The 23,781-nt window shown below is 46.8% G+C and overlaps 1 protein-coding gene across 1 annotated transcript in view; it reads right to left on the bottom strand.

Annotated features, from left to right (window-relative positions):
• KSR2 (kinase suppressor of ras 2) overlaps window positions 1-23,781 on the bottom strand; it is a 288,342-nt gene that overhangs the window by 3,719 nt on the left and 260,842 nt on the right. The window contains 2 exon segments of the mRNA XM_030583327.1: window positions 4,256-4,387; window positions 18,181-18,314. Coding sequence (XP_030439187.1) covers window positions 4,256-4,387; window positions 18,181-18,314 — 266 coding nt within the window.

Below are 23,781 nucleotides of genomic sequence, written 5' to 3'. Positions count from 1 at the left end.
AAGGGTTCTCTTGTTTCTGCATCTACTGAACTTTAGCTTCATTTCTTCTTCTTCTTTTTTTGTTGTTGTTACGATAAAACTGATTGAGAACCAAAGCCCAGCAGCACCAACAACAAATGCCAGGAGCTCTCTTCACATTCACTATGTTCAAGGCACAAACTTCTAAAAGGGGACTCGGGGATGAGGCAGGTCTAGCTGCAGATTTTTAGCGTGCCAGTCACCAACCTGGGCACCAGGTCAAAATTCCCTTCTGGTGTAAACCAGGGAGCTCAGAGCCTTTGGCCCCAAGTACATCCACCATGTCTCGGTCCTTTCCTCGCATACTGGACTAGTTACGTTAGGGGAGTAAGTGGCTTCCTCTTTGAAGACAGTGGTGGTAGCCTAGAAGTGCCATTCTCATCAGTGACCATCATTGGAGCAGGGGGGAGGCAAGATCAGGCCCCAGGTTTGGAACTCTTGATGGTTTATAGTTGAAAGGATCCATGGGCTGTGAATAATATAAATACAAACCGTTCTAAAGTTGCCTTGAGTGACAAGCAAAAGGCAGGGTAGACATTTTATAAAATATTTCTTGCTCCAGAACTGTGCCTGGCTCAGGAGGGGCAGGTCCAGCTGGCAGTATCCAATAATTTCGAGACAATTTGGCCCACTGGACTGGATACAGCACAAGAAGAGGAAGAGGTGCTGTCTGCCAATGGTATTTGTAAGTGGCCTGTCACTGCGGTATGTTACGTGCAATGGTAGCTAAGGCCTCAGTCTTGGGAAGCGTTCATTAATTTTGGATGCTTGTTTTCAGGTGCCAAATCTGACATGCTAGATCCTGGTTTTCAGAGGTGTTGAGCACCTGCAGCCCTTACCAAAGTCAACAGGATCTACTGGTGTTCCATGCTGCTGAAAAAATGAGCCGTGGTCGTATCAAATTGGGCACCCAACATGTGAAACCCCCGCCTCAAGAAATTAGTGTGCCTAAGTTGCTTATACTCCCAACAGAATGTGAACCTGAAACATTACTGTGGGGTCTGCAGTATTTCTAATGTGTTCTCATACCTGAACTATTTCTTGCGTTAATCTGCTTGATAAATGTGTATTGTCTGACATGAAGGGAAAATCAAAAGCTTTGTAGGTATAAATATATTCATATGTTCCCTTTCCTAGGCTCAGGCAATGCAGTTTAGATAGGGGGATAAGAGTGTCTTGAAATGCTGAGTCTAACATCACCATCTTACAGGCAGCTGTACTCCTTCCAGCTAAGCTGAGAGTCGTTACTGATGGTCAGCGATTCAATGCAAAGCAGTTTTTAGATCCAAAGACAGCAGCTGTCCATCTCCTGAATGCAAAGAGGATGAGGATTCCAGAGAGAATTTTCAGAGGGCCCACTCTGAAAACTTATTTTCCAGAGTTTACTTTTCAATTTTAGACCACATCCTACAGTTGCCTCCGTTATTTTGATGGCTGCAACCAGCTTTAATTAATCTGTTTTTCTAAGCATGATTTTCCCTTGCCCAGACCCGTGTAGGGTTATTCCGTAACTATCAGACCAGATGTATGACATTAATTACAGCGGTAGAGCTGAAGGCATCTCTTAGCTTTTTGACACTTAACATTGCTAAATTGATTGATTCCATTCCTTATTTTTTCCTCCTCCTTAACGTAGAACCTCTGTGAAGCAAGGTCTTAATCACCTGGACATTCGGTGTTTCTCCATAAAACTTTTTCTACACCAGAATCTTTTCCTAGGGACTAGAGCCTAGATCCCACTGCAGACACATTGGGCCAAAAAGCAGCCCCCATAAGGTTAGCCAACCAGCAAGACCATCCCTGCTTCGAGGAATGAACCAGAGGCATTGAAGTAGCAGAGCAGTGCCTACACTACCCTGCTCCCTAAGGCTTAGCAGAAAGGAGCCATGCAGGCTTTCCCTGTACCCTGGTAATTCTCAGTGCCCCAGGAGCCGGATCTCCTCAGGTCACCCATAACTCCAGAAGAACCGGAATGCCAGCCAAATCTGGGGGCAAAGTCACAGTGGGGCCAGTTGTCATAGCGCCACTGAAATCAATGACCCGGGCTGACGATCTGCTCACTGATGTTTACCAAAAGGAGAAGAACTAGTGCTGTCCTACAGTGTGCTGGGGAAAGAGACCAAAAGGGAGCAGAAAGGCAATGCAGTCTTACCAAGTCCTATGATTATTTCCTTTTGCTGCCACTTTTAGTCCCAGAGAGAGGGCATGATTTCCGTCCCCAATTCTGTTCAGACAAGAATCTGTGAGCCAGATCCTCAGCTGGTGTAAACTGGCAAATCTCCACTAAAATCAATTTACAGCAGCTGAGGATCTGGCCGAACAATTCCCAGCAGCTGAGAGGATATTATAAACCAGGAAGAACAAAAACACTGAAAACTTTTAAAAGAAATCGACAGCTACTTTAAAAATCATAGAGCTCTCAGCTAATAACTTTAAGCCTTAAGCAAATGGCTTTTGCTTAGTTTGATAAGATCCCTTAATTGCTTCTTTTTTTTTTTTAAATGCTGAAGTTACACCAGAAATGTACTGGTTTAATTACTGCATTTTTAAATGGAAATATCTCATCAGATAACAGCTTCACATAAACCAATCACTGTATACTGAAGTCTTTAAGATGTCCATCAATATGGCACAAAGGAAAATTAATCCACCAGATAAAACCTATAGTCGTATGTCTGCCTCAAGGAAGATTTTGATCTGGGAAATGGTTGAGCCACTTTCACAAAGGATATTTTCTATTAGATAAATAGTGTGAATGATTAACTGGTGTACTAGATGCTCTAACTGGAAGAAAAATTCACCGTTTATTCTACTGCCTGTCATTTAGCATCCCCTCCCCCTACTGTCTGTCGTTTTAGAGCAAAATTCTAATGTTTAAAAAGTTCTAGATTATCTAGCATGGAGATCAATGTTCGTAGAGAATTCAGAGTATAGAACTCTTCTAGGTTCTCCTACCCACCGCGTCACACGCTAACAGCTGGGCTCTCTAAAATGTTTCACTTATGTTCATGTTATGTAGTATTTATAGGAGAGAGATGGGTCTGAACCAAAATCCCGAGAGCTGAAGGTGGATCTAGTTTCCAGAGTTGGGCCCAGTAACAAAGTGGAAGTCCTGAAGTCAAATGGGATCTTTCCCCAAGCTGGGGGATGGCATCTGGAATATGGTTTAGATTCAGTCCGCTGGAGACAAGGGTCAGCTCTGGAATTTGGCTCTGGACGATGCAACACCCCATCATTTAGAAGAAAAGGTTAAGTTGAGGCCCATCCCTAGTTTAGTTTGGTCAGTGAGATTGCTCCAGCACTCCCTATGGCAGTGTTTAGCATGGAGACAATCTCATCCCCCACGCAACGCAGGGAATGGCACTTAAAATGAGGAAAGGCTGCAAGGGGTCACAGATTCGGCAAACAAATATTTAAATATTTTAAAAAATCGAGCTGGGTTGCTGATGGGGGTGCTTTAACCACTCTCTTAATAAATTTGCTGCTCCCGGGTTATGACAGCCGCCACTTTTTTCAAACTAGTTTAAGCATTGGCAGGAAGAAGAGGGAAAGAGTCCTTCATTCTGGCCAAGACCCCAGGGTGTGGGGCAGCCAGCTGGCAGATGCTATATGACCTGTAGGCTGCAGCAGTCACTTCCTTTATCTCCTCTGTGCCTTCTTCAATGTGGATATGATGGCCAACGCATCCATACAGTTAATGGATGGAACCAGCCATCCTGGATTGGCCTGGTTCAGCCACTTCCCTGGCCTTTCCACAAACCCCAACACATATGTACTGGGCTGGCAGGACCTTGGCTCTACAGCTCAAAGAATACTGCAGGCTTTGTTGCATTCTACAGCCTTTCTATAGGCAAGAAAGTACCCCTCGCCCCAGCAAGGAATCCACACACACCACTTACTCCCCCCTCCTACATGCATCTGACGAAGTGAGTATTCACCCATGAAAGCTTATGCTCCAATATGTCTGTTAGTCTATAAGGTGCCACAGGACTCTTTGTCGCTCTGTTTGGACTTTTTCACAAACCTAAAATCTGCCTGGGAGACCAGGAGAGTTACTTAACTCCTGCTGCAATAAAATGGATTCCTGCAGTTCCATTTCATTTCCCTCCCGTCATTCCTGCCTGCTTTGCAGCAGCACCAGAATGCAGCAACACTGTGCTAGCCCAGGGGCTCATCCCCAACCACAAACTCCTCCCCACAAAGCCAAATATTAGCTTGGGCCCACAACAAGACTTACCCAAGTGCAAAAACGTCTGAGGGCTTGGAGAAGGGCAGCTTGTCCTCTTCCGTGTCAGGCGAGAGCTGGCGGATGATTTCCGGGGCCAGGTGGCACAGCCAGCCATTCTGGATCCGCAGCTTATTCTCCCTCCTGAGGAGACAGGAAGGCAATAGAGAGAGCATCACTGAGCTGCCATTTCAACCATACCTCCTATGAGGTCCCTTGACCATGAGGTGATGAACTGGGATAGTAACTGGCTAAGGCTGCACGTCCTCACTGCATCTATTTAGTCCAGAGGCAAACTGGGTTTACCCCACTGGGTCAATAAAGTGATTATTCTAGGGTAGGACCTGTGTTCTAACTCCTCTAAATAAATCACAAATAGAAACAAAATGAGTGACCTCACTTTTGTCCCTAGTGCATGTTTGGCCATCTCACAAAACAACTATACAACGGGGCACAGGCAGACTCTGTTCATGGAAGATCAGGACTCACACGGGGTGGTAGAAATGGAGAGATGTAGCTCAGTTGGGATTGAAATTAGTCAGGAGCATCGTGTGAAGAAACCATGCATAGTGCCTGCCCTACTGTCTCACTGTTCTTTACATTAGCAACTGTCTCCGAAATCCACACCAGCAAAAGATAAAAAAACTTTATCCAATAATAAACTGTATTTGGAAACAGTGCCGCTGAAGTCAATCCAGGTAGGATCAGGTCCTAAAACAGAACAAAGTGGCTAGGGATAAACAGACAAAAGGCTAAATTCTGCTCTGGTATGCGGGTGTAATTCTGGAGTCACTCCGCTGACTTCAGCAAAGGGCCTCCAAATTTATACTGCTATAACAGAGAAGAATTTGCCCAGCAAATGACAGCCTGTGTGAAAGAAAAGACACACTGGAATTTCAGGCCGTCGTTACAGCAATGCCCTATATATACATAATATAAACCTTTTACAGGAGTGGGTGGGTGAGGTTCTGTAGCCTGCAATGTGCAGGAGGTCAGACTAGATGATCATGATGGTCCCTTTTGGCCTTTAAGTCTATGAGTCTATACAAGAAATACGTCAGACACACACATAAAAGCAATCCTAGCAAGTGGCTTCCTCATTGACTCAAACCATTTTGTACAGAACAATATAAGAAATGCAACCGAATCGCAGAAAAGACCTTTACATGCATCTGCTACAGAGCGACAATACACCATATTACAAAAGGGAAAATCATCAGGAAATCTAAATAGAGCAGAAAGATCCAGATGGGCGAGTGAACTAGCAACTCAAAGGAAAAAGTCACATTTTATCTGTAAGTTGGGAGGAGGAGTGTTTGAGGAGAGCTATTCCAGTGCTGTTAGTAATAGAGGGCTAACATGTTCATCATTGAGCAGGGGAGCTAGACAGACAGCGGCCATTCATTGAATGGGAGTTGCATGGCTAAATCTCTGAGCTGGCTTTGAAAATCTCACCCTATATTTTTATTACCAATAGCTTTGCGGACATATATATGCGGGTGAGGGTCCATAGATATGCACATACTCATCTGGTAATGCAATGCCAAATTTAATTAGAGGCCACTTTGCCCCTTGTTTTCACAAACATTATTCATGAATAGATTTTTTAACTTCGCACTGTGGTGCACAACCCTTCAGCTGCTTTTCACTGACCCGATGACTTGAGCTTTGCCCATTCAGCATCTTGGAGAAATAATAAAATCAATCAATGTATCAATCAACCAATAATAATGATGATGCTTTGTGCTTGGACAGTGCTGCTTGTCGGCAGCTCTCAGAGCGCTGTATAAATAGGTGGGGGAACATTATCATCTCCTTTCCACCAGGGTGAAAGACCAGCCTCATTAGCGTCCGTTGTGGCCGGTGCTGCCGAAGATGACACTGGTGCAACACAAATAATAAGTAAAGGTAATAACAGTAAAGTAACTTACCCAAGGTCACCCAGCGAGGCAGTGCTCGGAACAGAACACAGGTTTCTTAAACACCTGGCTGGTGTCTCACCCACTGAACCACATCGGTTCACGCAAGGCCTAATTCATGACCACTGAGATTCACTGGGTCTCCAGTGTCTCCTCTCCAGCAATAACCTTTATGTCACTGGCTGGCCTGAAAGGACACTTCGTAATCTGTGCCGGCACCAGAAGCGGCCACTGACCTTGCCTAGCACTTAGAACATTAACATTCATCACTCACGTCCCAGCAAGGGCACAGCCTAGGACCCAGAGCTCAACCTTTTCCTTCCCTGGAGTCCTGTTTATGAAAAACAGATGCCATATTACACTGAGCAATAATCCCTAGGGAAGCCATCACTGACAGCAATTAAACAACTGTTACTTAATGAAGTGAACTCAGGTCAGCGTTAGCAAGCAGCAGGACCTGCACAAAGTACCGATTGCCTGCTTTGTAACTGTCTCAAGGAAGTCAGGTGTGTGGCCTGGGAACTCAGCAATAGCATGTTGAGTCACCTGGGTTGTGTAAAGTGACATGGCCGGGGGGGGGTGTCATGAACTCAGCTCCTTTGTCACTTTGCCGGCCGGTGCTGGGAGCATCAGGCAGAACTTTGAATAGGTGAGACTCAGAATCTTGGGACAAAGGCGAGATTTATGTTACTGCTCCAAGACCCCCTTCTAATTGCAGAAGGGGAACTGGAGGCAGCCTCAGTGCTTTCTTTTAGGAGCTAGGATGCTGTAGTGTCGGCTGGTCGGTCAGATGAAAGGACTTCAGATGCTCCAGCTGGAGCGCCAGGGTTGTGGGAGGAGTATCCAGCTTGGCATAAAGCTAGATTTCATCTCAGAGCAGAAAATAAAAAGCAGGAATAGTAAAGCTGGACTGACATTTTCACCAGTAAATAGTGATTTTCCTCCTTCCTTTCTAGCAGGATGCTAAAGGAAACATTTTCAAAGAAGCCTCCTAAACAATAATCAAATCCCGCCTATGGCCCATCTCCATCTGCCTCATGCACACCATCCTGTGTAAAGCGTCATTTGACTCCTAGGATTAACAATGAAAGCAGAAGTGTCCTGCTCCTTACACTGATTTCCATCCAAGGTGATGACCTCTGTGGTTCCTACCCCAAGCTGAATTACCATTGCCTGGATTACTGTTGACTGTAGGACCATTGGGTAAGGGAATCTGTCTTGCTCGGTGTTTTATAAAGGGACACCCCACAGAATCAACTCCAAGTGCCTCCTAACTCACCCACACATCTGCCTTCTACATTTCTGCATTACCCCCGGCCAGCTCCTAACTCTTACATCTCTGCCCGCCCCTCAGTCAAGCTGCATGTGCTAGATTTCCACCCCTGTGTCCCAACGCTACACACAAATCACACACATCCTCCCCTGCAAGCACTCAGCCAGGGTCATTTGTAATTGCTCCCCAAACAGTAGTCCATCCTCACTCTAATTCCACTTGTCACATCCTGCTTCATTAAAACTAGCTGCCCCAGTAAATGTATTTGTCAATCTCTCTGGTGACATGACTATTAATCCTGAGCTCTTGCCAGCACGTAGCTCAGGAATTTCGCTTCATTTTTAATCTTGCTCCCCACCTCATCTACCAGTCACTCCCTTTATCTCCTCAAGGTCCCGGTTAATCAATACACATATATTACGATCCTTTAGCAAATGGATGATACCAGCATGCCAGGTAGGCTTCCTCCTCCTTCCACCTGCCAGGCTGGAGCCTAGGAGGTATCAGTCACATGGGAACATTCCCCAGTCCACGGGCACTGCTCTCCACTTGAATCTGCTTCCCAAGCCACATTGGGGCTGCTCAACAAAGCTGTCTCCTCAGCCAAGCTGTGTTCATTAGGGGACGTATTCTGCCCCTCAGCATGACACAGGGCACAGCCAGTCAGCAGCCCAGACACAAGGCCCTTCGGTTTTGATTTTCACAGATTTTTTCAAAAAAAAAATTCTTGGGTTATAAAAAAAGCCATTATTCATGTTTTACCAATGTTCACCCTAATTTTGGAAGTGTCGACTCCCTGGACCCAGCTCCCTGTTCTGGAAGGAGATCTGGCGGCTCGTGAACTGCCACCTCTCCATCCAGAGTGGGGAGCCGGGGCCAGATGCCGGGGGGGGTCCCCCTGACAGAGTTTCCATCAGACGGCTCAGCACACCTGTGCAGGGGAGAGGAACTGCTAGTCTGTGGTGACTGCTTCACAGTCAGGGAGCAAGATGAGTGGAGGCCAGAGCCCAGCAGCCGAGCCTGGCCAACCTCTGCAGCAACAGGCCCGCAGGGAGCAGGCGACTTCCTCAGATGCTACATTGAGACCATAATCAATGAGTACAGCAACCGCTGCACCCCGGGACTACTCGGCCCCGCTTCCCCACTGGGTGCCTCCCACCTGCTGAACCCCAGAAATACTGGGCAGCCCTTCCCCCACCAAGAACCCCGTAAGTACCAGGCACCCCTCGCATCCCAACCCATGAGTACCAGGCAACCCTCACCCACTGCACTCCTCACCCCACTGCCCCCTTAAACACCCCCTCACCTCTCTACCCACTGCCTCCCATGAGTACTGGGCAACCCTCACTCACTGCACCCCTGAATACCCCTCACCTCTCCGCCCACTGCCCCCCCCAGGTACCAGGCACCCCTCACCCACTGCCCCCCTAGACATCCCTCCCCTCCCGCCCACTGCCCCCCATGAATACCAGGCACCCAAGGCCCTTTGGTTTCATTTTTTATTGATTTTCACCCATTTTTAAATTTTGTAATAAATAGAGATAGATCCCCAGAAATCTTTACACTAAATCCAAGTGAAAATGAAGGGCCTTCCCCATATACTAGCCTGCTCTGAAGGCAACTGCAGAAAAACCTCACATCAGGGAAGAGTTCCCAAGTCTGGAGTGTGCTGCCTAACAGCAGAGAATGTTTGGCACAACCAAGAGAAACGGGAAAGCTTGTTACATGAGGGCAAGTTTTTGCTGTGAATGCGGTCGGCCTCCGAGATGATTGGCCGGTTGGTTTTAAGGAAATTTCCTCCTTTCCCTGCCCCCACTTCATCCCTAGGTTATAGTCATCAAGGGAGAAGAGGCAGGCTCTGGGCACTCTTCTCTCTGAACGTCACAGTCCAGGCTTGTCTCTGCAAAGGGCCCAAACCAAACACTCTCTCACCAAACTTGGGGACAATTCAGATCCTGATAGAAACTTTTCAGTTTGGGCTCAACTCTACTTTGTCTTTTTCCACCCAGCCATGTCCTCTTCCTCTACTGGCCAGGCCATGAGGGAGGCTCAAGAACGACAAACTCCCAAAGCAAACGTTCCCTCTTCCTACATAAGAACGTAACACAGTTTTGTGTGGCTGTGTATACACAGCATGCATACAAACACACACGCACATACACCCCTGGGGAGGTTTGCTTTTTCCCTTTCCTATTTCTTCCCAGTCGTTCCCTGCCTGCCTCCATTTGTGAGACATGATCAAATCCAGTCATTTGTTTTTAAAAATTCCTCTTCGCCACAAAAATGTACCATTGTTCCGAGGCAGCACGTGCGTGTTGATAGCACGCAGTCTGATTTGGATCTCAGTCACACCAATGGACAACGGAAGAAAAGTCGCTGGAATCAACAAGTTCACATTGCCATGAGCAAGATCAAAAATCAGATGCAAACTCTCCACCCTGTTTTCCCCCAAAAGGCTCCGAGGCAGGTAGTGAGAAAAACAACCAAGAGGTAGGTCAATTAGAAACACAACCCTCCGGACGCACTGCGTGAAGGGACGTAACGAAGAGTTCACAACAGCACAAGCAGCTCACAAGGCGTAGTAAGTCTCTGCCATCACTCCAGAAACCTGACAGTTTCTCTTCATCTTGGCTGTGGGGAGTGCGCCTTGGCAACCAGTAGCACCAGCTATGCTCAGAGGCCTCCATGCTCCAGGAGTCAGAGGTGAGAGCGCTCTGGAACAGAAGGGAAGCTTTCAACTCCCACCAGCGGGCTTTCAGATTCTTTGCTGGCCCTCATGTGCAGCTCTCAATTACGATTTGCTACGAAGCACCAAGGTCAATTAAAAGGCACAAAGATTCCCCCCGCTACTGAAGTCTGTGCTCACAGCACTTCTCTAATGGGGGGTGAGGGGGAGAGAGACAAGCACAAGTAATAGCGTGCGCACACAGGGCTCTGAAAAGCAAAGCCTCGCAAATACAGTGGAGTGGTTTCTGAAATGGGTTCTGCAGCTCAGATTGCAGCAGCTCCCAGGTTTCAGCCATTCCTTTGAGCCATTCCTTTGGTTGTAACCCATGTGGTCCCCACCTCTGCTCGGCAGTCCAAAAACTCCAAACAAAGCTCAGCTGAATCCAGGAGATTCCCATAGTTTTGACACAAAACCACGAATCAGCAGAGGTCTGCCTGAAAGTACCAATGGGCTCAAGCCATCCAGTTCAGCGATACTCTGGGGTGCCAGGATTTCACGTTGGCCCATCACGAGGCTGGGATTCAGCTGGGAAGTTCTGGTACAGATCCATCTCCAAACTTCCCTGATATCCAGGTGCGTTTGAGTCTGGGGTTTCACGGTTTACGAGCCTTCCACTGAACTTGGCTGGGCTCGGAGATTGTATCGAGAGCCGAAACTGGGCAAATTTGATGCGGTTTTGGGCTTCCTGACATAAGTTGTTCCTGGCTTTGTAAATAAGCTGTCCCCTTAGACTCAAATGAACATGTGTTATTGACTTAAAGCCTTGCAAAATCTAGTGATTTAAACACAAGGGTTTATTAATTTTACATTAAAAGAGGAGACGAGCTTGCCAAATTTTGCAAAATCCACTCCCCTCACTCCTACTCTCAGAAGAATTCCACTCAGTGCAACCAAGTGTTTAAAGAAAAATAAAACAAATAAAACCCTCTCTTGAGCGAAGTCTTTAAGTAAGTCTCTCCAGTGCCGATTTGAATGATCACATTAAGCCTATTCATCAGACAGGCATATGCGCTTCTGCATACATCTAGATTGGAAATGCATCATGCCTGTGCTCCTGCCAACTCAGGGTGAGTTTCACTGAACAAAGGTGCGTTCTTTCCTCAAGGTAGATAACAGGTGGTAGCTAATGGGGTAAAATCCTTGTGAAGACCAGGCAGTGTGTTGTTTTCACACATTTTAGCACATCTAGGTAAACCCTAAGCTCCCCCATAGTCCTTACTTCATCCTGCTGTAACACATATGAAAACTACAAATTGCCTTGTCTTCACTAGGATTTTACCTTGCGTCAGTTACCATGAGGTGAGAAAGAACACATCTTTTTTTTCTTAGTGAAGGCAAAACCTCAGTGATTTTCACATGCACTTTGTGCATGGTCTGTGCCGGTGAATCAGGTGTTGTTATTGTTATTGTCCTGTCCCGCAATCATCAGATCAGGCCGGGAAGTTTGAGAATGAATTCGGCAACTTGTCCAGGCTCCTTTGTGAGGGATCAATTCAAGGTGTTCAATCCAAAACACGTCACTTTCCTTACAATGTTGAATTCAAAAGCCTGAGCAGGCATTAGAGCCTGCTCCTGACATATCTTGCAAAGTGGATATAGTTTGGTCTCATCTCTATTGATTTTCATTCCAGCAATGTGACCCATCTGCAAACTCATAACCAGATATTATTTTCCTAGATGTTTTGGTATCAATCAGAGGATCTTTCATCTTTTGACCATTAATTTCAGCTAATATTTCCCTTGAGAGGGCGTTAGTATACTTAACCCCTGTCATTCCAACCTGAGTTTCCAATCTTCCAATTTTGGCCAGGTCATCAGCTACCTCACTCCTGTATACACCAGCGTGTGATGGAATCCATTGAAAAGTCAATTTATTGTGTCAGCAGACTTGGGTGCCCAGCCTGCAATGGTCTCTGCAGGGACAGACCCTTCTTCCTTGGTGGGACCCTTTGTAAGATGAGGGGCTTCATTTGGTTCATTATGACTCTGTAAAAGGGAAATTATACAGCAAATACTGATGCCTGCATGTGACAGGCAGTACCTGGTTCTTCGAGGTGCTCTGCTGGAGGCCCCACAGACTTATCACACTCTACCCCAGGAAAGGAGCAGTGAAGGTGGGTCTTCCAGGCTGCCTAGAGAGGCTGCGTGGAAGCAGCCAATCCAAGCCCAGCAGGTTCAGATAAAAGGAGCTGCACGGCCTGAGTAGGTTAGTTCCTGGCTGGGGCCAGAGGAGCCAGGCTCGATGCCCCTTGCTGGCCACAGGAGCTCAAGCGAGAACCAGAAGATGGATTCTGGTGGCACTGGCATTCAGCGAGGAGGAAGAGGATCTGAGAACTTCAGCCCTGAGAGAAGGGTGAAGAGAAAGGAGCTAAGTGGGAAAAAGCCCAGGGAACAGCAGCAATGAACTGGAGGCAGTAGTATGCAGCTGCTGTTTAAAGGGTCCCTGAGTTGGGACCAGGAGTAGTGGGATTGGAAAACTTTTGTTTTGTGTTATTTTGGACCTGAATACACAATTTGACTGTGTGACTTTGGCTGGAGGGCTGAGCCACTAAAGACCTACCAAGCAAGGTCAACAACCTACAAAGGGCACCAGAAGTGGGAGAGGGGCCGGGGGGAGTTTGCAGCACCACAGCCAGCCAAGAGGAAGTGCCCAGGAGGTGAATGCCCCGTCACACTGCAACGTTAGAGGTGCAAACCTGCTTCCTCTTGAGAATTCCTAGAGAGTTTTCTCGAACGTGTTGGGAAAGGAATGGAATGTTAGAAAACACCCCAGAACTGGTGGGCAGAGCATACTGACCTGCCAACAGAATCCCTAACAAAATTGCAATTTAAAAAAAAATTCACTGGTAGCATCTGGTCTCTGCTCCTTTCCCAGATCAAGCAACTGCATTAGGACCACAGCAAACCTCCAAGGCCACCCGCAAAGCAGGGCCTGTATTGTTGTTGTTAAAGTTGAGGGACACTGCAGTGAGTGGAAAAATTCTCTCAGGAAGGCAGAAAAGTCTGCTTAACACATGTAGGATGAATCCAGCTGAGGCCATGATGCAAAGTGAAATCAGGTCATTACACCCCTTTCCAGTTTAGAAAACTGCAGAGTCTGATAACTGTAGATCTATGTAATTGGATGTTTTTCATACCTTTGAGAATAGAGAATTAATTCAGAACCAACCTATGAGCTGCATGTTAGTGGTGCACGCGAGGAGAGACCTGGTGCCTGAACTATATTGAAAGCTCTTTGGGGCAGGGACCTAGCCATCTTATGCAGCTATGTAGCACAAAGCTCATTGTCTCTCTGCTATTCTTATTTAAACACTTATATTGTGGCAGCGTGTGAAGACCTACCAAGTTGGGGCCCAGCTGTGCCAGGCACTGTATAAATTTATAGGAAATGACTGTCACTCCCCACAGAGCTGAGCTTATCCTCCATTTCCAGTCCTGTTTGATTGTCCACCTGCTGTGCACTTGTAATAATCTAGACTGTAAACTCATTGGGACAGAGACTGTCTTTTAAACAAGTGTTTGCTCAGGCCCCCAATCCTTTCCTGGAGCCCTTCGGTGCAACCACAACGCAAACAACAACTGTGGGGTGAGGAACAGAGAAGTCAGGCAAGGCTCTTTTCATGCAGTCACTGAACACCAACTGGAAGGACCCTCTACTACCACAACTCATTAGCATTCCCTGCTCCTTTCGGCTCTGTCAAAACACCACCCTCTGCAAATGAAACCTGCAATTTACTCGGTGGAAGAAAAACAACAACAACAAATAAAGAAGAAGATGCGCTTTGATAGGTGCATTAGCAGAGCCCGCTAAAGGCAAACACAACAGGGCATTCAAACAGCAGCAAGCGCCAGGTGCCGAAGCCCTCTGGCATGCCTGACTCACGCAGGGAGTAGGGGTGGGCTGCGCTGGCACAGATGTTTGCAAAGCCACGTTGCAGACACGAGATACGCCCACGTTGAGTCACAGGGCACAGTATTGACATGGTTGTGAGATCAAGCCCGTTTGCCCCAAGGAGCAGGTTAGGCATTCTAGTACCACCTCAGGGCACATACAAGTGGCCACATCTTGAGGGCAAATGTCCAGGTAAGTCCTGGAAGGCAGAGAGGTTTGTCAACCTGCGCCTTCAGAAAGGGCATGGAATTCAAACCACTATGGATATTAGTCCCTTGTTCTGTGGGAGGGCCTCAGAGGAATGAAGAAGTATTTCATCTCCATAGGATCTGCTCTGAAGATCTGACCATCCTTGGAAGCTTCGTTGTCCAGTCTTCTGGTATGAAATCACACAGCCCTAATGAAAACAGGATGCTTGGGATCTTGGGAGAGCTGACTCAGCCTTTCCTTCTCTCAGGATGATGCACTGAATATATTGTGTGTAGGTCTTTCAGCCGATGCCATTAGAAGTGAAGGCTTTGTCTCTGCTCTGCATGGGCATTAAAAATCCCACAATGCGGAAAAGTGGGTTTGTTCTGTTGTCCTGGCTGAAATATCCCTCCATCCCTTCTTATTGCTTAGCTGCATCCCTGCCTTGACAGATGGGTACAACTTATGAAGTGCTTTGGGAAGAAAGAACAGGAGTACACAAGTACTCCTGGTTTTTTTGCAGATACAGACTAACATGGCTGCTACTCTGAAACCTGTCATTTGGGAAGAAAGACACTGTGTATATGGTCCTGGATTCATCTATCAGTGCAATATTAATGTCTTCACCTGTTGTCCGGTCACCGCCAACAAGGTCAAACAACCTCACTTAGTCTTAAAGGTGTCACAGGATTCTCTGTTGCTTTTTACATCCTCAGTTTGTGTTTGTGTGCGGTACCTCCAGATCCCAGGAGGAAGTGTACCCACTGGTTGTCACCCTAACTCTGGGCACTATTTTAACATACCCAGTGTTCCAAGGCATCAGCCTCCCAGGCAAGAGATGGAAGAACACCTAGTGTGAAGGTCTAAGGGATGGACTGCATTGGGGTCAGGAACTATCTAAAAAGAATAAGACAAAACATCAATCAGAACAAGCCAATGTGTGGAGGATCAATTCTGTAACCACCCCTTGTAATCACAGTAGGATTTGAACTCGGAATCCTTGGTCTGAGGACATAGATAACCACCACTTCAGCCTAATGAGCAAGCTCATTAGCAGGTAGCTGTAGTAAGTTGTTACCTTCTAGTGGTGCAGCCACTGAAGGGGGACATGAAACACCACTGGCCAGTGTATCACATTTGCAGATACCATGTGGAAAGTGCTAAAACAGCGGTACTCCTAGGACTTTTAAAGCTTTGGGAAATGTCTAGGCTAAAAACTGGCAATGATCTAATTAAGCAGGGGGTAAGAAAAAAGTTCATCGCACAGTTAACCACTTATCTGGACACTGGATACACTGGCAAGAGGGGTGGGGGATAGAAATAGGTGGCCCATTATCTCTTTCTTCAATCCTCTGACTTTGACACACTATAATTAAAAACTACTTAAAAACCTGTCATTTATCTCACAGGTGGCTTTGCAATAAAGCAATAATTAACTGCAACAAATCTCTACAATACTGAGGGGGTTTCTCTGGAGTTTTTTTGAATATAGGAAGAATTTTTTAAAAATACAACAAATTAAATCTAAATTAGGAGGCACCTGAAGTGGAGTTTGCCTTCAGCTGTTCTTATCTTAACTGATGGCAACATAGACTGGCCTAGAGCTGATCTCAATAGAGGACCAAGAGATCAGGGGAGAAGAATTTGGAAGTGACTTTGTTCTATGCTCTTCTGGCCCAGGCGAAGGGAACCAGCTGCTGCAGCAGCACTGCAGTCCTGTTTAGACTGGTGCTTCTCATCAGAGAAGAGATCATCTGCAGGGACAGACTGCAGCAGCTGCACATCAGGTGCACAAATAAAATAGCCGAAGCCACTTCTCTGGAGAACACAATACTAAGGGGGAGAGTGCAGAGAACCTCTGCGAGCTATAATAGATGAACACCTGTCCATGAGGTGTCCTCTTCTGAAGGTAACACTGAAGCCACCGAGGGATCCCCCCCCCACCAACATTCTGGCCCAAAATTCCAGTTATTCTACTATAACTCATGGTTCCCAGTCTTAAAACCAGCAAAGGAATCCAACTGCCAAAGCAAGGAGACGAAACCCTTTTCCTGGAGCCAGTCTGAAATCATTCCAAACCCAGAGATGCACAGCCTCAGTTCTGTGACGTGGCTGATCCAGACTGAAATGTCCCCAGTGCAGCCTCAGACAGCACGCAAAAATATTCCTGCTCCAGAATTAGCACCACATTTCCCAAGGCTCTGGCTAAGAAAGGAACACCAGGGAGGAGTCTGATCACTTGATTCCATATAGGAACTGGAGCTGTGGGACAGAACAGGTAAATCACTGCAGCACATGGATTCTTGGCTGGGTGAGGCATGATACCAACCGCAGGCTAGTGGAACTGAGCTGAGGATTGAGAATGAGGATGTTCCCCCCAATCCCAGCTCCCGCCCCTGACTCATTGTATCGCGATCAACATATCATAGCTTCTCTGCCTCAATAGCCCACATGTGAAATGGGGAGGATACGACTTCCTCAACAAGGGCGCTGCAAATCATTGATTTTTGGTTCACTGGCTTTTTTTTTAAAATGAAGGTTCTTTTGGGGTGAAAATGAGATTTTTGAGGAATTTTTGTTGAATCAAAAATTTGGAAAAATTTAGTTTTGAGTTGAACAAAACCTTTAGCATTTTTAACCTTTTTCATGAAAGCAAAGGAGGAGGTGGTGTTGGTACCCGAATAACCTTCAGCTCAATGTGTGGGACACTCACTTGGGAGAGCAGGGACCTGAACCCAGGTGTCCCTCTTCCAGGTGAGTGTCACTGGGCTCAAGTTATAAGGGGAAGGGTGGGGGGGACACCATCACCACCACCTCCCGTCTTGTGAATGGTGACAAGCCGAAGTCCCTTCTGAATCTAGGTCCGGCCAAAATTATTCAGCAAATTTGACCCAAAACTGCATTTCCCAGCAACTAAATTATCTGTCCAAAGAATGTCCCCCAGTTCTAGTTGTGAGGATTGGTTGATTAACAGGCTTTAAAGATGCTAAGTGTTATCATCACATCAACAGGTGACACGATGTCCCTATGAAATGCCCTTCAACACAGCACCAAAATCACAGGGAATCCCATTTCACACAGTTCTGAACTGAAACTATAAACTGGACTGTTTGCTCAAAACTGGGCCCATGTTCAGTCCACAGACCTATGAGCTCTGGGCTGCGATCTGAATTGGTATCTAGACTTGAATTTTGAGTGTGCGCCCACCTGCTTTGGGGGTTAACTACAAATCCATCACACAGCACTCATGAAAGCAAGATTTTGCTAACTATCTCAATGCAACAGCAACAGCTAGCTCAGCCTAGACTCGAGGATGAAGAAGCCCTCTCCTCCCGTTGGTACATCGCTACCAAAAGAGAAAGCAGGTGACAGCGAGTCACAATGGCTTCTGCCCCAGGAAAAATTCTGGGTCAAAATCATCCCCTCTGTAGGATGACTGGGAGCGCTGGGAGTTTTAAGCTGCCACTGCATCATTCCATCCAGGGAGTGGTTTGCCTTGCTCTTCCCTCCACCACTCCCTTGGTAACAGGCTGGAGGGACTGACTCAAAAGGCCATTCTTGGTAAGCTGGCAACACCCTGAACTCTGGTTCCCAGAAACCAAACCGTGCCCCTGAAGGGGGAAAGGGACACAAGGAAGAGGGGGGTAATTCTCTGAGCCAGCCCCTCAGCTCCCCCAGGCCAAAGCAAGTCTACAGTGCCCCAAACCCACTTCTCCAACGGCCGACTCCTGTGTGGGTCCGTGGCCCCTCCTTGGGCCTATCACATAAGGGATAGTTGGGGGTGGGGCACGAGAGAAGGATGGTATTAGCAGAGAAAGGAAGGTTACTCTTTGGCACAGAAGATGGGTTGGAAGATGCTAGAGACAAATGACAGTGTAGAGGACTAACACCCACAGGAGCATTTCCAGGGCCCCACCGGCTGCAGCTACAGCCTACCTGCCTGCTTGCAGAACTCCCGATATTCTGAAGAGCCCGAAGTCTGTGATCACCACCTTCCCGTTGTCATAGAAAATGTTTTTAGACTTGAGGTCTTTGTGAAGGATCCCCTTCGCGTGCAGGTACCCCATTCCCTGCAAGAAAGGAGAGAGAAGGAACTGGAAGGGAGACACAAACAACTGGAATAGCATAATCCCTGAGGGGACAACACCAGCTCCTGCCAGCATGCAGCATGGTTACAGATGGCTTCCAGTACCATCTCTAAATGGACTGAACGCAAGGAGAGGGGAAGGGATTTCAGACATGAGCGCTCCTTCACTTCCAGGCAGCTGGGCCAGTCCAAGCGAGGGGTCCAGGAGGGGTGGGGGCACACACATTTGAATCACCCTTCTGCTTGCAAAATAGAATTTCAGCTGTGAGAGAAAACCACATTACATCATTTCACCCCTAGGCCTTGGCTCCTGCCCTGCACACATGCCCTGGGCGGCACACAGCAGGGTGCGTAGGGCCGTGATGCTCGAGTGTAAGCACAAGCAGGGTGAAACTAAGATTTCAGGTAGCCCGGATCCACTCAGCCATCCACAGCCCACTCCTGCACCCTAAAGCTCTAATCAGCGGGAGCATGAACCCCCAGCAGAGCTCTGCCCTAGGGGACACAGGGAATGGAACTGTTCTTCCCACACAGTGCACCAGTAAGCCTGCAGCCAGGGCTATGTGCAGCCATGCAGAGGGGCAGCTTCACTAGTTACTATCTGCTCAGTCATGACCACTGGCCATTGCCTGTGTAAGGGCAGTGAGGAACTGCCTTGCTCCAGGGAAAGCTCCAGGAGCCATTCTGTCTTTGGTAGTCACAAGACATCCAGGCATGCGAGGGAACGACTATTCCCTGTGCTGCACAGGACTCGCTGTCTGACTTGGAGCACTTGGAGGCTCCCTGCCTCAGTTTCCCAATCTGTAAAATGGGGATGACTAGGATAAGCCAGGAATTCGCAGGGGTGCTGTGAGAATCAATTAATGTTTACAAAGTGTATTGAGATCCTTGGCTGGATGCTGCCAAAAAAGAGCCACTCTGTTATCATTTTATGCCTATTTGCTAAGCTGGTTCCAATTTCAACATCCTGATTAATTCATTATTCAGAAAAAAACAACAGCATAACAAATCGCGTTCACTTTCTTGCAGTCCTCTGCTGAGGATGAGGAATACTGTATTCATTTTCTTTTCGATTTGGGGAGCTGGAAGGTAATTCAAAGCTTTCCATCTCCACCACCACCATCCCTGTCTGAATCATTAATTCATGTTTTCTACCTGCACCCCAAGATTAGTCTAGAAATAATTAGAAATAATTTCTCATGGTCTAGAGATCATAGCAGCGTAGGAGGCACATAGAGGCTTGGTTTAGCTTTGTCTCTTATTGACACCTACGTGGTGGAAAATTATAATTAGCACCAGTGATGTGAAGAAGTGGGGGAAGGGAGATCAGAATTTCCCTGCAGTGAGCCTGTTCGAGGTGGTCAAAGCCAGCCAATGACCGAGTTCTGCTACGAAGACATCTGGGCTGTGACGCTAGGTTATGTTATAAGTGTCGTGTCTGGAAGAACCTACACTCTGAAGCCAGCTCAGGCAACGTCTACACTAAGGAGCTTGTGCTGGCATAGCTATGTTGGAAAAGCCATGCTGGCATAGCCCCCGAGTGTAGACTCAGCCCACACTGACAGAACACAGTTTCCCACAATACAAACACCAGGAGTCACCCGATTAAATTCATAGGCAGCAGGATTAATACAAACCAGAGGAAGGACTTTTTTCACACAACACACAATTAACCTGTGGAACTCATTGTCATGGGAAGGTGCAATGGCTGAAAGTACAACTGGGTTCAAAATAATAACTAAATAAATAAATTCATAGAGGTTAAATCCATCAATAGCTATTAGCCAAGATGGTCAGAGATGCAACACCATACTCAGGGCAATGCAAACCTCTGACTGCCAGAATCCAGGAGTGGAAGACGGAGTGGATCACTCCAACTTCCCTGTTCTGTGCACTCCTTCTGAAGCTCAGATTCTGGCCACTGTTGGATACAGGATACCGGGCTCAATGGACCATTGGTCTGAGGCAGTGTGGCTGCTCTTGTTATGTTCTAAGGAGTTTTTCTGTCTGTGTAGGAACTCCCTTTCCTGAGGATGGTAGCTATGTCAATCAGGACCGTGGCGTTTTCACATCTCTCACCAATGTAGCTATGTCAATACAACTTTTATGCGTAGACCAAGCCACAGAGCCCAAGTGGCATGAGATGGCTGGTGCCATGGGAAATGCCCAGTCATAAAGAGACCTGACACTTTAAGAATCCATAAACAGGCTTAAGGAAGGAGAACCCAGTTGCTTCTCCATTAAATAGTCTCTCCTCTGCCACCCCACACCAGGTGTACAACAGGTTCCTACCAAAGCATGAGCTCTTTTGTGGTCTACTGTTTAGAGCAGAGGACAGAGTCAGAACACTTGGGTTCCATCCCGGTTTCTACTTGTGTCATGTTATTGGACCTTGAACAAGACACATCTGCTTTCCGTACCTCAGTTTCCCCATCTGTAGAACAGACACTCTCCTAACCCAAACAGGCTTACTTCACCAACAAGTGCTAAGCGCTCCAAGAGCCTCTGATAAAAGACTCCATGGAAGTGCAAAGTATTTTAGCCGAACATGGTGATTATTATTGGAATTACAGGCCCAAAGAGGGGCCTGCACACCCTAACACATGTAGTAACATTCTATGCCAGCTGGTTTTTGAATGACCGTTACTATCACCTTGCCAAAAAACTAAGGGCAAGAAAAGAAATTAATTTGCTTTTGTTGCAGTAGCACGGAGTGGCTCCCAACCAAGATCATTGTGCTAGGAGCTGCATGCATGCAAGCTCACGCACGCACGCACGCACACACACTCTTATAGTGACAATCAGCTTCCAAATGGCCCATGCAGTAGAACAGGGGTCAGCAACCTTTCAGAAGTGCTGTGCCGAGTCTTCATTTATTCACTCTAATTTAATGCCAGTAATACATTTGAACGTTTTTAGAAGGTCTCTTTCTAAGTCTACAATATATAACTAAACTATTGTTGTATGTAAAGTAAATAAGGTTTTTAAAATGTTTAAGAAGCTTCATTTAAAATTAAATTAAAATGCAGAGCCCCTTGGACCGGTGGCCAGGACCCTGGCAGTGTGAGTACCACTGGAAATCAGCTCGCATGCCGCCTTTGCCACACGTGCCATAGGTTGTTACCCCTGCAGTAGAAGTTCGTTACCTTAAGCAAACCATCACCACCTATGACTGTTCATTATAAACCAAATCCCCCAGGGATATTTTCAGCCAAACGTGAACTGAAGTCAGCAAAATCCATGTGAGGACCCAGGGATTGGGACCTGTAAGGATCATACTGAAGCACTGTGAAGGCAGATGCCCTCTCTGACTCAGCTGCTGGGAAAGATGTCCAGACTCAGGGTTTTGTTCCGTACCCAAAAAAGGGTGACGTATGGGTGAAAGACTTTGAAATTGGGCTTGGTCACAGCTGGCCTGGGGTGCACAGCAGCGATTTTATAGTGTGTTGACAACAGCAGACATCCTATGGTAAGTCAGTGCTTAGTCACTGGGTGTGCCTGCGCAAGGGTCATTCTCTCCCTGTTCCTTTGTGCCACCCCTGTGTTTATGAAAGAGGCAGCAGTTCTCAATGAAAGGAAGAGGTGGCTTTGCAAAGCGCTGTTATTTATAGCCTTGGTTTCGGCTAAAAGTTTCCTGTAGGAAAAGCACTGATGCTGCGTATATAAAACTTCAGAGGACCCCTGTTCGGCCAGAGCATTATCGTTTTACACACAGGGGACATGTTATTTCAGATCCTTCCCAACCCCAAGGACAGGAACCTGCACTGGGGGGCCAAACTCCCCTCTCAGACGCACCCTCAAACTGGGAGTTGCGCGTGTGTGTATCTGAGGGGAGGACTTGGCTCTTCGTGATTTGTTTGCTTTGGCTCAGACAGTGGGTGCAGTTTAGGAGGAAGGAATTTATCCAACGTATTGCCTAGGATAGTTCTCTAAAGTTGGAACAAGCCCTGGGCTAGCAAACAGCATCTTTACCACCCAGCCCCAATTCTCTACCTCTCCCCTACACCTGACATCCCAGGTCCCACACCAGATTGCAACAGCCCCAGCCTTTGCATCTGTAGTGATAAGCGCATCCTTCGCTAACTACTACACTAATTGTCTCAGGCTTCCTGTGTATATGAAAAGTCAGCTCCCCCTGCTGGCTCAGCTTTCTAAACGAATTAACCTGAGGTTAGCTAGGATCACATTACAACAGGAACCCTTGCACCCAATAATCCAATAAGCTTAAAGGATCTTCAATCAAGTAAGGCGACTAAAAGGATAGAGTCGTTCAATTACTGTGACTGATACAGTATAGTCAGGGATCCCTGTCTGGTCTTACTCCGAGTCACCTCTCCTCCCTCGGTCCAGGCTGCGCTGAGCCTTTTCTAGGCTGGCTTGGAGAGCAAAGCCTCAGTGCAATGCAGAGGTACAGCAAAGGCTGCACTGAACAACATGCCAAGCTTGAAAGGTTTGGTGATACAGCATGGTGTCCCCCCTGCAGTGGGTGACCACTACACAGTTTGGTCTGTACGCCAAGGACACATGGACAGAGGCAGCTATAATTTAAGGATGGGGGAGGCCCCTCACTTGCAATGGGAGCTGTGGATGGTCAGCCTCGGCGTTTAGGGCACTGTGACAGAATGTACCCTGTGTCCATGCGCTACATACTATTGTAATAATCTTTGAACAAAGTATGCTTTGGGATGTATGATTGGAAAACTCATAATTTGCTGATCATTATTGTCCTAATAAAATGTGTGTGGCAACATTGTATGTGAAGTTATAAGATTTTGCTGTATGGTGTTCTTAACACATGTTCCAAACTGAGTTTAAGCAATAAACAGAGTTATTGAGCAGGAAGGAAAACATAAGGCTGCTCAAACAGGTGAGGGAAAAGCAGCAGAGAACATCCTTCCCTATAGACTCAGTCCCCTGAATCTCATCTGGGAATGTTTTCCAAGAGGGGAACTGATACTATAAAAAGGACCCTCCTTTCTCCATCTCTGCCTATCGATTCACTGCACCAGAAGGGACAAAGGAAGCAGCCATTTAAATGGAGAAGGGGTCTTGACCTATAAAGTTCAGTCAGTAAGACTGCTGAAAGCATGTGGCCAGAAAACTTTGCTTTGAGTTTGAAATAGTTTGTTAAGTCAGGCATCAAGTGTGTTTTATCTTTATTTTTCTTGTAACCATTTCTGACTTTTATGCCTCCCTACTTGTGCTCACTGAAAATCTTTCTCTTCATGGTTAATAAACTTGTTTTATTGTTTTATCTAATCTGGTTTGTTTAAACTGAAGTTTCTGGGAAACTCCATTTGGGGTAACAAAATGTGTGGTTTAATTTCTATTGATGAAATGATGGACTTTATATAAACATTTATTGTCCACAAGTGGGCTGGGCACTACAGGAAATACATGTTTGGGGGGAAATATAAGGCTGGGAGTGTGTTGAGGTCACCCTGCAGTAT

This window comes from Gopherus evgoodei, chromosome 13 (assembly GCF_007399415.2).
Source record: "Gopherus evgoodei ecotype Sinaloan lineage chromosome 13, rGopEvg1_v1.p, whole genome shotgun sequence".
NCBI classification, from domain to species: domain Eukaryota; kingdom Metazoa; phylum Chordata; order Testudines; family Testudinidae; genus Gopherus; species Gopherus evgoodei.
This window is presented reverse-complemented; position numbering and strand designations above follow the sequence as displayed.